Genomic DNA, 14,621 nt, shown 5'->3' with positions numbered 1-14,621 from the left:
CCCCCCCCCCCCCCACACACACACACCCTAGTTCCCATGCCTATGTATGCACCTTGATCAGAATAAAGTTTATTAGCCTGATAATCATCTTTTCACACTGGAAGACTGTTGGTTGTGTTTTTGTTTTGTTAGGTTGAGGGTAAATGTTTTTTTTATTCATTCAACTTGTACGTTACAATAATTCCCTATTCCTTAATGATACAGATCTAGCATATGATTTCTCTGGATTCTCTGCACCTTGAAGTCTTTAAACCATGATTTGAGGACTTCAATAGCTCAGACAAGTTAGGGGTTTGTTACAGGAATTGGTGGGTGAGAGTCCGTGGCCTGCATTGTACAGGAGGTCAGACTAGATGATCATCATGGTCCCTTCTGACCTTAGTCTATGATTCTATTTAGCACTTAAACTAGAACGTATATCTGTAGATGAATCTTTCGCATCTTTTTATGTAATAAGACTTAAGATTTCATCTTTTTTACAATTAATAGAATAAGGGTAAAACTGATCTGTCATGCTTTGCTAGGTTTAAAGGCACTATGAAGCATTCAGTGGTTGAAGTAGGCTGGTGGGCTAGTAGACTTGGCCTTTATTTTAATGTGACATATTGTGAGGTGGCTTTGAACAAGTCAAAACGTCCTTTACCCTTTCTGCAAAATGAGGATCTTCACCTAAGAGAGGTGTTGGGCATTTTAATTCTTTGATATTTGTAAAATACTTCAGATCCTTGGATGCAAGATTATACAGGGCTGAATTGTTTATTACTGGGTTGTACTTCTACCATTTTTATTGGTGATTTTACTGTTTCCCCCACAGTGAATCTGATGAGAGTTGTAAGAAACATCTTGGCCGTGTGCTCTCTATTTGGGAAGAAAGGTCTGTTTATGAAAATGATGTATTAGAACAACTTAGGCAAGCTTTGTGTAAGTATTCTGTGTGCATGTGTTTCAGTCTCTCGAAATAAATGTGTTTCCTGAACTGATTTTTAGGTCTCTACTTTGACTTTTAGATGGTGACAGAAAGGCCAGGAAGCGCACATTTGAACAGATAAAAGTTGATGAAAATAACTGTTCAGCACAAAGTTCTCCAAGTGACCCTCCACAGGTAGAAGTCTCTTGTGTTCATAAACTTTTATCATTTTGTAAGGTTTGGGATATATGTAAAAAACCCAAACCCTTCAGTCACTGAGTAATAAAGAACCAACTCTGCATTGTAATGAGTCCCATTTTAAGGGCCAAATTAACACTCAAAGCTAGAATGTTGAGTAAAGGTGGCTGTATGCAACCTTTATTCTTCCCCAATCCTTGGATTATCCTGAGCAAAACAGCCCCTGGTGTAACAGCCCCAGTGCTGCTCTCAGCTATGCTGGCTGAAGAGGCCTCCTATAGGGAAGGACTGCTGTGCACTCCAACTCTACTTCAGGCACTTCCTTACATTAGCATGGTTCATAGGTATCAAGTGATTTATGCTTGCAGAGGCTTCCGCCATGCCGATGGAGTTTTTATTGTGTATCAGGATTTGATGACTAGACCAGTTCTAAGGCTGTGTGCTTTTTCAGACTACAGATCTTATTAGAGCATTACAAGAACTAGAAAATGCAGCCTCTGGGGATGCAGCAGTTCATCAGAGGATAGCCTCATTGCCTGTAGAGGTCCAAGATGTGTCCTTACTAGACAGAATAACAGGTGAGAGATGGGGATGCAGTAATTGAAGTGTTAGCATGAGAGAGCCTGAGAAGATTTTGTAATGTATTGCTATTTTTTTTTCTTTGCTTGTCTTTTAGATAAGGAATCTGGAGAACAGCTTTCCAAGATGGTAGATGATGCTTGTATGGTACTGGCGGATTACAATGGCAGGTTGGCGGCTGAAATAGATGATAGAAAACAATTAACTCGAATGTTATCAGACTTTCTGCGGTGTCAAAAAGAAGTCCTTGCAGAAAAAGAGCATAAGTTGGAAGTGCGTAATATTTTGTTCAGTTAGTCCATGTTCTTCATGAAATTAATTTTGATATGTTATAAATGTTTAGTTGGTTTAAACTTTCCCTCAAAGGTAAATATTAGATGCCCGCTTCGAGCACATGACTAGCAGGAACTTCCTAGCTTCAAAACTCTAAAACCATTAAGCCACTTCCACATTAGGTGGTATGTTGAGGGAAAGTCCTCCTTCTATATCTAGCTCACTTCCTTCCTTTACTGCTGATACTGAAAAGGCTCTTTTGGTTATTGTTTTACGCTTGGTCTTCACCGAAAAGCTATATTGGTGTAGTTACTTTGGTTGGGGTGTTTTAAAAATACAAACGAGCACACACTCTTGACTGGCGTAGCTATGCCAACAGAAGCCCTGGTATAAACTCAGCTATGTCAACAGATGGTTCTACTGTTGTAGCCTTCAGTGGTTGCTTTTTCTAAGCTTTGTTCACAGCTTCTTTTTGGGGGGGGCTTACCTAAATTTAACAGAGCTTTCTTATCTGCATTGTTCAAACAAAATCATTTGCTACATGGAATCTGGGAGCTTAACTCTTTACCCAGCTAAGGTCTTGCTTGATTTTTCTGTTCTGAAATAAGCTTTCATTATTGCTTGAATTTTTAAGTTATTAATCACTGTAGTACTGAATTACTACATGACATAGTTTAATAATGTATCATAATTTCATTTAAAGAGCCATGTTTTCCTCCCATCTCTCAGAAGTGTATAATGTTTTTGGGAAAAAAATGTCCAGAGTTGTCTAACTGCTTTGAGGTGACCCAGCTGTCCAAAGATGTTTTAAGGTGGATCGTGAGTTAGCTGATGGTGTGATCTACATCCAAGCGTTGCTGCAAGCACTCTCGTCCCAGAGTAACCTTTGTTGGACTGACCAAAAGCTTTCATTCAGTCCAGCAAGTTAACATGAAAGATTAAAAAGGACAAATCTTAAAGTGCTTCAGAATCTAGCACAGCTGTCATAACTTCCAATGTTACCTACTTTGACACAAGGTCCAATAAGATTGGCCATACAGTTTTTCTTCAGCACCTCCCATGAAGCCAAGTTCCCATCTTATCCTGAGTGAGTTGAGGTTTTGACATAGAGGATCTGATACATCCTTAAAAGTTCTCTATGCTTTCTCTCAGTGCAGGTCAAGGTCTGCAGCTGGAGGTGCCACTCAACTCCAGAAGTTAACTGTGTCTGTCTTAGACTTCTGTCTTTGACTTGTCTGTGACTGACTTAAGCCTTCTGTTACTCAGCCCCTTAAAAATGGGAGTGGATGAGTCAGACCCCTCGGTCCTGTCCACAACTTGACTTGTCCAGCCTGATGAATCTCTTGGGATTTGACTATAGCTTTATTAGTGTTGTATGACCTTTAATTTCTGGCCATCTAAAACTTTGTCTCGAAGGCTGGCCAACTTGAAAGTTCCAGTGGTCTAGCAGCAGTTGCTACCTTGGTATCTGTGCCCCATATATTAAGACACTTGATGTTCTTGCTGTCTGGGAATGATTCTGTCTCAGCTAGAAGTGGTCACTCTGGATCTGATGAATGCTTATGTGCATATGGCAAGACATGCATATAGTACTGTATGTGTCCAATTTTTTTATACTGGAACAGTGCTGCCAATTCACTGCTATCTTCTAGGCTGCTCTCAGACCAGCATGAATTTATAAAAATACCTAACCATTGTACCAATATATCCCAGAAGATGGGAGTAAATATTTTCACCTGTTTAGATGATTGACTTATGAAGGATGTCTCGTGGAAGAAATGAAAGAGTTTGTAAGTCCCAGCTTGGCTTTAAGGGACCATTGGGAGCAAAGGGACCCTGTTTGACACAGCTTGTATTAGTTTGTAGTGTTTTGGACTTGTATGGTAGGGGAAGGATTTAACAAAAGACTAGTTATCAAGACCCAAGCTGGAAATCTCCACTCTTAGGGCGCCGATAGTATTCATGGTATCCATGACATACTTTCACTTGAGAACCTCAGGATACATTGAAGGATCAGTGAACAGAAAAACCCTCTTCATACGAATCTGAGGACAAACACCCATCATGCTGCTGTTGATTTGGTGGGGTCCTAAGACACATTTCCCACATGACTACTTTATCTGACATGGAAGAGCACTACTGCAATTAGGCCATGCTGCTATATAATAGACCCTAGAGATGGAGCCATTCACCAGAGAGTCATGAGAAGTTCATTTGTGTGGACACACTATAGAGACTCACCACACCCTTTAAATAGTGGTTTGTTGCCCCAGAAAATGCATTCGGACTATAGCTGTGAATAGATATCTTTGTTTTGTTGGGAAATATCTTGCCCATCAAAAGGAATGGGAAGAAGCATGCAAAGGTCTTGACCAAACTCCGACAGATCTTAACAGTCTTCATAGATAACATTGGGTGATTCCATTAGATTGTACATCTTGCCACATTTGATCTCTCAGAACCAGGGAATTTCTGCATCCCAATCTAAGGTCTCATTCTGTCGTTATGGCTCCTGACAAAGTAAGGCTTGGGTAACTGTGTTAAGTCCTTGTAATTGTTCGAGAGTCTGCCTGAGCTTTTAACTTTAAATGCCAATGATATTTGGTCTGGTGTGAACAAGTTTCTTTTGCCTGGTCTCAGGCAAAATATTTTCTTTAATTATAGACTGAGTTTGCAAGTTTATACACTTCCGTTTTTCTTTACACGCAAGTAAAAGGTAGCCCACATTTTGTTCAGTTGCTATAGTAATCTTTCTCGATAAATGGCTCTTAAAAGTCCCTGGTTTCACAAGATGTTCAGTTTGTAAAGACTTTTTTTGAGCCACTGACTATATATAAACTCAAACTTATGGAAAAAATTATGGGCCAAGATTGTTTAAAAAAAAAATAGCAGTCTAAAGTTAGACTCCTATATCCTCATTCAGACACTTAAAGAAGAGGCCTGAGTTTCAAAAAGGATCATCACCCAACATCTGTTGATTTCAGTGGAGCTGCTGGATGCTAAGCAGTCCTTAAAATAATCAAGCAACATATTTAGGTGCCTGAGTACACATTTATGTGATAGGTCAAGATGTTTTCAAGAGAACTTGTATGTATGGCTAGGTGACTGACTGAATTTCTTCTTGTTTCTCAGTAATTCTCAGATGACAAGGTGTAGTTAGAATATGCATGTTATCTGTAGTCAGCTTCCAGTCAGTTCCTGTCAAAGAGCTTTGTGATGCAGCTGCACAGAGTTTCTGCATGTGCTTAAAAAGCACTGTTGCTCGGACTTAGCTTTGCATCTTGAGTTTGGATTTGTTATAAGTGTCTGAAAGGACTTGTTTCCAAGCTTATAGATCCTCAGGTAAGTATGTATGTTTGAGATGTTTCTAGAACTGGGTTTGTTTAGATTTTACCCTTCAAACTTAAGTTTTTTCTTTTGTATTGTCACCATTGTGAGGCTTTGAAATTTGACAGTTGTAATTTGCTTTTTGTAGCCAGTTATTGCTACTGCAGTCTTTTGATAAAAAATCCTGAAGTTTGTAGTCTTTAGAAGGAGATGTGTAAAATACGTAGTAAAAACTTACCTATCTCTTGCTTACAGAAAATACATTTATAGCATCACCTTTCTTGAAGAGTTTTGGGGTATTATGTTTTATATAATTTCCACCTGGTTACTTGCAAAAGGATTTGACATGTAAAAAGAATAAGGGGCTATATTCGTAGCAAGAATGAATGCATGCCATCTGCTGCTGAAGTGGTTTGATAGCGTTAGAATTTGAAAGTCTGGGGAATTCCTGCTAGCCATAATCTGGAGTGTAGGGTTAAATGTATGGATCGCTTATCTTTTGAAGAGAATTACAGGTAAGTTTCTTTCACTTAAGAACAATATAGCCTTGTTTTGTATGAGTATATCTCCCTTTTCTAAATAACGGGATTTATAATGGGTATTTCTCCAAATTAACAGCTTGTTAAAATCAAGGTACAGTATGCATTAAATTTAAAACTTGATGAATGAATTTTGACAGCTGGTAAGTTTTTTATATTGGTCATGTGTATTTGTATCAAAAGCTAACTCAGTTGTTTAAGGTGACGGTCATAACACCACTATAGGTAAGTAGTGTCGTTTATAGCTTTAAGTATGATTTCTTTAACATCTGTCTAGCTTCTGTTGCAGGTGGTGGACATGGACGTATCTCCTAATGATGTCACCATCCGTTAGTACACACATCCTGCTAAAAATAAATATCAAAATCAAAATCCTGTATTGTCTCTCGTTTTTGAAAATTGAAAAGATAATACTTTAGTAACCGCTTATATCAAAATGTATTCTTTGCCTTTTCACTGATACTTTCCATTGTTTCACAAACCACAACATGTCTTTTATACCTGAAGCAGAAAATAAGATTGTTTGTCCCTGGAGATTAGAAACTGCAGATTTGAATCTGCAAGAATGAAATATGCAGCAGTTGTGAAGCTAACATTCAAGCATCTTCAATAAATTCAACATCTTAAAGCCCTTGGTCTTGTTAAAAACACTTAGAACGTGGAAACCTTAACCAGAGAAGTCAACAGTTTGACTTATAGTGAAGTTGTCATTTCAACAAAAGAGCTGTGCACGTAATGCCATTATTATTTTCACTGCCAATAACTTGGGTGTGTTAGGTTACATCCCAGTGAGATGTGATACAACTTGCAGCATGTGTCCTTCACATGTACAATAGCAAATTTTCTCTCTTGTCTACTCCACCTATCTTTTACTCTTGGTGTTTTGATAGCATAGACATCATGTATTTCAAGGCCCTACTCTGTATTCCACTTACAACAAACACTCTTTTTTTTCTCTCCCTTCCTCTTCTGCAGGAAGTCATTTTGCAGAACATTCAGAAAACTAGTGACTACTGATATTTATTTTTCCCCAAGAAACGTTTTTCTTATAAAGAACTAAACACGGGATGGGATATAGGTTAATCTGCTGGCTCAGTCAATGCAGCTTAAGCTGAATCATATTTTCTGGTTGTGCATAGTATAAAGTTATACACAAGTTGTATATAACTTTTTAGTAGCATTGTGGCCTAATTCTAGAAAATCTGTAAAACCGTGTTTATCAAATGGATATTGGCGTTGCTGCAAACAAATCCATGGTGAAGGCTGTGGGTGACAGAAATGAAAAGGCTTGACAAAAACAAAAAAATAATGATCTTCATTGCCCAAACTTACAAACCACTGCATTTGGATGTTTGTGGAGTAAATCTCTCCTAAATTTTACTTCAGGACTGCTCCGAATATCTTTTAGTTTGGTGTGGTAATATGTAAATGAGTCCCTGATATTGCTAGTAGTCATTGTGTACTAAATGCTCCAGTTTCATTAACTTATCATAGCATCAGTGCTACCTCCTTGAATTTGGAATGGTTAACAGTGTTCCTTTCCACTTTCTAATAATTGAGGAATAAATAAAGTTTAAAATGGCCTTTGACCAGCTTTTTCATAAATCCAGTAGTAGCCCTTTTTAGCTTGTACCTATTTAAAAAAAATTCACTCACCCTAATCGTAAAATTAGTTTAGTATTCTGTCATTGTTTTGCCCCATGAGAATACGGGCTTGTAAGAGGTGCACATTTGTTTTATCCGGGGCCCTTGTGTAAAAGTGATTACCCTTAAGCATATGAGTAGCTTGGAACATCATGCCCTGTATAGACAGTGCTGTGAACACTACAAAATTGCCAGAGTCATGAAACAGTTAATAGTAATTTTTATACTGCTTCAGATGATTTCGTTGTGCCTATGGCGTGATTGGTGCATAACTCTTCTGAAAACACTTGTTGAAAAACCTTAGACGTTTCAACAATTGTTTTTGAATATTAGCTGATATGTTTTCAAGAACTGGTCACAACTACTTCCAAGATACTGCCTATCCTGTAGTGTAGACAGAGCTGTTACGCTATTAGATGTGCGTGCAGTTGCGTAAGCCTCTGCACTCAAGTGTTTTCTTTCACATGGGCAAATTTGTGTATAAACTGATAAATCTAAAACTATAGGTGTTTTTACTGATTCAGGAATCCCATGACTTTTCTCACCTCTACATATGAATATTTACAAGATAGCATAATATTTCTTGGGTGTTGGGAGTTGGTGTGTGGTGCAGGGCCAGGGAAAGTTTTCCTTTTTTGCCTGTTCCCACAGACTACAAAATAAGATGGGCAAAATTGAGATCCCAATAGAGAATATTGGGGGATTAAAGAGAATTAAATGTGAAAGTTCTAGGTAGTCAGTGAATCCATAATAGCAATTTTTGTGTAGTTCTTTTTTTAACGTATTCGTGCTCAAATAGTTATAGGTCATAGATTAAACAAATTACCAACAATGGGGACTGTTGTGTAAATAGGCATTTCCTTCTCTAAAATAAGTATTTAGAATAGTTCTCCACATCTTGTTTATGGATCTCAGGCTTCTAGTTCATGGTAGCCTCTGAGTTTTCTTTAGTGTTCGGTTTAAAAAGAACTTTCTTATCACAAAATGGCAGTTGTATGTGGTTTGTGAAGAGGCATAATATGACTTCATCAGTTTCTCCCTTGCCTAATTGACAGTGATTAGATCTGTAATCCTTTAACTGCTTTAGTAGGAAAGTGAATTTTGAATAGTCCACTGTTTTTAAATGTTATTTCAAATCAAGACTCAAATCACTAAATTTAAAGAGGAGGGGTTTTTTTCTGTTTGAAAAGCATGACTTTTGGGGAGGCTCCTGATTTTTAACCACTTCCATTTAGTCGAGGCTTCTATTCAAGTTGCTCTTCTCTTGCATTAGACAAGATTTTATGTTCAGAGCCAGCTGAGTATTCCTCATTTTCTGTATTTGTCCTGATTATATTCATAAAATACCTCTGCACAGGCATTCAGGATTAAAAACGGGATCTCTCATGGACAGGCATGTCTGTTGCCTTGACTTCTATGCCTTCTAGAAGCTCTTAATAAATAATTTAAGATCAACTTGTCTGTAAACAAGACATCTCTTCCCAAAAGGATGTTCTTCACTGCCTTATTCATTTGGATGTTATGGGGAAGCAGCAAAACATCTAAAGGCACTTCGTAATGTGTAGAATCAATGAAATGGTACCACCTTTTGAAAGAGAGAGATCTGTAAGCGATCTGCACTACAATATCATTAGTCAGACCGTTTCTGGTGCAGAACTTTCCTAGCTCCAATTTGTGTGGGTTTGAAATAAGATAATAAAAGTGACACTAAAAATCTTCTCATTCTTTTATTTTAAAATCTTCACCTCTCTATTACGGTATCAAGGAGTACTTGCCTCTGTATACAGAATAATTCCCTTCTCTACAGAATTCACTTAAGTTCAGATTTTTATTTTATTTTTTTTTGTAAATGTGAACTCAGTGTAATACTTGTCCTGTGTTTGTATCAGCTGTAGTGGTTCTGGGATCAAACCTTTTATTTCATTTCTGTTGTGTGAGCAACAATAGTAGCTACGTGGCTAGTGCCTCTGCCTTGTCAATAGGACAGAGTTTTTTTTTTTTTGGTTGGTTGGTAGGTAAACTATAGTAGGACCTGGAAGATACCCTGGGCACAGACATAACTCAGTCATTTTGTCACTTTTCTGACCATCTGTACACTTGAAATAGGTCAGGGATTCATGTGTTCAGGGCCTCCGACCTGAACTATTGAAATCTTCTCTACCTGGGTCTGGATACAAAATTTCTTCACAAGTTCTGTAATGCAGAGAGACCTATCTGCTGAGCTAAAAACAGAATATGTTGTCTTCTCCCCCCCCCCCCCCCCCCACCAACTACAGGGAGTTTTTTAGTTCTTTAAAAGTGAATTGTTCTTTCTTGTGCTCCTTTAGGGTAATGGCTGCATTCAATTATTTTAAATTCTACCTTTTTCACTGGCAAGATCAGGTCTTTAATTTAAATCTCTTCCTTGGAAGACTTCAGTATTTTTTTTGATGGACTAGACTGAAACTAGACCTTCAGTTCTCCAAACCCTAGAGAAGGATGGTCCAGTGGTTAGAGCATTGGCCTGGGACACAGGAGACCCAGGTTTAATTCAGTGGTCTACTACAGTTGTCTTGTGTGACCGTGGGCAAACTACTTAAGTTCTCTGCCTCAGTTCCCCATCTGTAACATGGGGATAATAGTGCTTGTCTGTCTCACTGGGTTGTTGAGGATAAATAGGTCAAATATTACACTTCCATTTACATCTCATAAAGGGTCAATCAGTTGTTAGAATCCAACAGCAAAAGGTTTCTTACCATGACTTATAACCATCTATACCACTTTCTCCTCATGTCTGTAACATGCTTATAAAATCTATTAATCATTTGTTTACCCTTTATAAACAACTTATAAATTGAACCTTGGCACAGGTATGAAGTATAATCAATAAGCATATTCAAATGACTGAGTTCGTCAGATACTATGATAATGTGGGTCATCAGTATATAAAACCCTCAATTGAAAACGCATTAGACCCAGGCTTCAGCCTTTTGTGATTTGCCAATCCCAGTCCTTCAGCAAAAATAGGATCTGATATTTCTAATATTTAAGTGGTAAAAATGAAGCCAGCTTTAGAATGGAAGGATGGGCTGGGGCCTAAAACGCAGGACTTGAATATACAGAGACATGGGTTTAAATCCTGGCTTTAATACAGTCATCCGTTGAGAGCTCTGGTAAGTCATTGTGCTGTCTGAGGGTATGTCTATACTGCAGTCAAGGGGCATGATTTGAAGCTGAGTAGACAGACTTAAGCTAGCTTTAATAACAGACTGGCGTGGGTATTGGAGCAGTGAAACCATGACAATGTATGCTTTGGGGCAGGCTAGCTGCCTGAGTAATTGCTTCAGGTTCTGGATGGATTTGCATTGCATGTGCTGCTGTGGCTTCACTGCTCCAGTACCTGAATTAGCTGGATTAAACCTAGCTCAGGTATGTCTATTCGAGCTGTAGTCACACCCATGATTGCAGTACAGACATATCATACTCCTGATTCTTCTCTCTCAAACAAGGATAAATTTCTACTGTAATCAATCATTGGTAAAATATTAGAATTCTTAGGTTGAAAGTGAAAAGTATTACCAGAAAGGAGTAGTATAGGGTAAGTCCCCCACAATTTTATTTCTTTGCAGTTCACATTTTTAAAGAAACCTCCTTTAGCTGTTCAAATTTGATTCTACCATTATCTGTAGTCACATCTGAACTTTTACATTGTGGCTTGACTATAGCCTGTAGGAAAAGTATCTTAGTGTATTTTAAATAGGTTCACATTCTTCCATCATCTGCACTAGATTGGGATGCTTGTACTAATCTATTTAAAGGTGCCTCAGTACTAAGAAACTAAATGAGGGTAGTGGTCTCTTACTTATGAGACCTGCTACTGCTGTTGTGTGAGGCTTTTAAACAGATTATTCCTGGCTGCTGTAAGCCAAAAGCTTAAGATCCCTAAACCAAAGTGAGTGGCTCTCTCATACATCTTCAGAAGAACAACATTTTCAGGTATGTTATGTAATGGGTTATTTTTGTTTATACTTTGAAAACTGAAGTGATTCCCACTGCAAACTTCAGTGACAGAATTTTTTTTCTTGGAAGGAGTTGAAATATATGAGGATTTCTTTTTTGCTTGCAGTACTCAGATGCACTCACTGGTTAGTCAAAATACTTTGCAATAAGCATGTAAACTGGGTTGAGAGAAAATGGGAAACTGCAATTTAATGTTCTAATTACAATTTGAAGAGCATAGTTTTAACTATATAAAATTATTCTGTTACATGCTAAGATCACTTTGAGTAAACATTTCGCATTCATAAAGAAAACATGACGTGAGTGCTTAGTTTAGGTTCTGCATCTAGAATCTATTTTTTGTTGAAAATGGTGCTTCGGCAGATCTGCTCTGTTTTGGTTATATCTGCTAACTAATGAAAAAAATAATGGCCTCATTTTAGAGGTACTGAGAACCTACAGCTACTGATGTTAGTAGGAGCCATCTGCCTCTGCAGAAACAATACTGCTCCTGTTGAGTAAACTGGAAGTTTCTGGTACTCACATCAATAGAATTGTTAATCAAGGTCCAATTGCAGTCACTTGTGCAACCTGACTTTAAATGACCACTTCCCCTCACTTTCTCCCCCAATTAGAATTTGTGCTGTGTATTTTGTTACACCTGTATGACTGGAAAGGCCATAGAATTTCATAGGTGTAACAGATGGCCTAATTTGAAAATCAGTTGCAAATTGTAATTATTGGTAGTCATATGCTGCCCTACCTTAATGATATGATATTATGAGGTGGAAAGAACACAACTTTTGTTGAGAAGCTTACTTTACAGGAGCAGGAATCGAACTATTTTTTCAAATGTTCTAAAAATTTATGGGAAGAGATCAAACCTGGAAAACTTCAGTCCAAAAATTGAAGTGAGAAGGGAATGAAATGGGAATTTCCACCGCTTTAGTGGATGTGGTGCTTCTGTTACAATAGGAATATCAGTACGTGTTTTTTGGTGGGGAGAGAAACTGTTTTAAACACCTCTCCAATTATTGCCTTTCTCTTGGGCTGAAACTCAGAAGATTACACTTAAAGGTTGTTTTTTTTCCCTGCAACCGTAGGATTTAGAAACATTTTAAGTAGAACCTCAGATTTTTATAGGCAGAAGTTTTATAGGACCACCAAAAAGGTAATGAATATTGTACACCTGTGACAGCTCAGTCTGATCCATGCATGTAATTAGACTATTAATGTTATTTTGGACACATTGGAATTTTATTGCTCCAGAAAACACTGCATATGTCGTGTGAACTGGCTGCTTGGAAGGGCTCAGCAGAGCCTGATAAATATACTGGCCTTTCCAGTGACAGTTAAAACTTGATGGGGAAAGGAGATGGTAGAACTTTTTTGCTTTTGCTTTACCTCTTTAGCCTTTGTGTCATTGGAAGATATCAGGCAGGTTTGATAACATTTCTCTGCCTCAGCCATCCAGATTGAATGTAGTGTATGCTTGTAGTGTTAATGGGGCATACAAAATACGATTTTCACATAGAAGCTATATCTCTGCATAATTAGTTCACTGCACCAATGCATTTATACAATGATGCTAGACTACCAAAGCCTAGCTAAGCCCTTTCCCTTCTATCTGGTTTGACAGCCCTCTCATGCATTCCCTCTTTCTTCTCCCAGTGTCCACTAGTTCCTGGAGGAAGTTGTATTTGTAATGCATATTTAGTCATTTTGACAGTTGTCATACTCATGCTTTAGCAAACACTTGTCTCTTAAGAGACTTGATGCAAATTTAAGATTGACAACTTAAATGCACACAGATAAGGAAAAAGAAAAATATATGAATCTTAGGTATGTTGCATAGCATATAGAGTAAGGAATGTTTTTAATAGCACATTACATGTGCAGTATGTTTGGATAAATATTTGTGTGAACATTGTCTTCATGTGGTTAAAATTTCAACTTCAAGATTTGTTAACCTGAATGTAAAAACAACAATCTCTGGAATCCAGTGAAAAAATCAAAGATTGTTTTAAAAACCAATTCCTCTTGCTCCACATTACCATGTAGGTGGGGGGAAGTAATGAAGTTGCATCATGAGAGGAAATGTGATGATTAGTGTTATCAAAAAATTAACAAATTTAACCTTGAACTATTGTTAAAAGCAAATTCTGGAGCTAAGGAACTCCCTGCCAAATAGTTAAAATACTGGGACTATTCGCAGAAGTCTTCCATAGGTTCTCAATTCAGGCTGGTGCATACAGGGACAGCTGTGTCTAATATAACAAGGACCAAAACTGTGCAGTTTTGTAAATCAAAACCCACCACTTTGAATCACATTCAAACAGGTACCTAATACAGGTCATGACATGTCATGTCCTTCACACAGGACATGCCACAAACTAAGCAGGAAGATGCTGTCAGCACTAGTTGAAGTTCTGTGTGAGAAAAAGATAAGGTATAGTATTGCAATCTAATCAAAGTGACATATTCATGGAGCAGTGGCACAAGAACTCCCGTGGCGAGAAGATATAATCCCTTTCCCAGCTACCACTGAGGAAGATAGAAACTCCTTTCTCCTGGATGTCCTGGTGTCATGAGGAGCCTATCCAAAAACTGACCTTATACTCACACTTGAGGGAGCTGGTGTAACTTGTCATAGCTGAAGGATGCATCTCTCCAGCTCACCACTATGAACTCTGTTTTAGCTGGACTGATCTTAAGATCTGGGTCACCAGAACACATGGCATCCTCTAGCTGCAAGGAAAAGCAAATTTAGAAGAATGGGCAATCTAAATATTGGAACGGGTTGCACTGCAGTCCCTTACCTCTACACCTTGAAATGCATCCAAAGGACCAGTGACAAATTAGAAACAATGAAGTCCTGTACCTGTGTGTGTGCTTGGTGCAGATGAATGGCTATCTTATACTAGCAGTTGGGTGCACTGTAGGATTTGAAAGGGAGAATGAGCTACTTGAGTTTAACTCTTCACTATTGCTGCCATGACCTATAGTTGTCATCAGTACCTCATGGCCAGTTGTATAAGACAACTGTTGACCTATCCAGCAGTAACCATGGAGACCTGGATATTGTCCGAGAAGACACTTGGTGCAGACTGTATTCAGGATCTACAGCTATATCCGGTTTGAAAGGAGTTGAAATACCAAAGCTTTCAGATGGTGCC

At 38.1% G+C, this 14,621-nt stretch overlaps 1 protein-coding gene across 1 annotated transcript in view; it reads left to right on the top strand.

Annotated features, from left to right (window-relative positions):
• RPRD1A (regulation of nuclear pre-mRNA domain containing 1A) overlaps positions 1-14,621 on the top strand; it is a 69,166-nt gene that overhangs the window by 25,399 nt on the left and 29,146 nt on the right. Inside the window, exons 3-6 of the mRNA XM_074945206.1 lie at positions 815-921; positions 1,008-1,102; positions 1,557-1,683; positions 1,782-1,957. Of these exons, the coding sequence (XP_074801307.1) occupies positions 815-921; positions 1,008-1,102; positions 1,557-1,683; positions 1,782-1,957 (505 nt within the window). The remainder of the gene's footprint in view (positions 1-814; positions 922-1,007; positions 1,103-1,556; positions 1,684-1,781; positions 1,958-14,621) is intronic.

This window comes from Natator depressus, chromosome 2 (genome assembly GCF_965152275.1).
Source record: "Natator depressus isolate rNatDep1 chromosome 2, rNatDep2.hap1, whole genome shotgun sequence".
NCBI lineage: Eukaryota > Metazoa > Chordata > Testudines > Cheloniidae > Natator > Natator depressus.
Note: the sequence above shows the minus strand (reverse complement) of the source record. Positions and strands in the feature narration are given on the sequence as shown.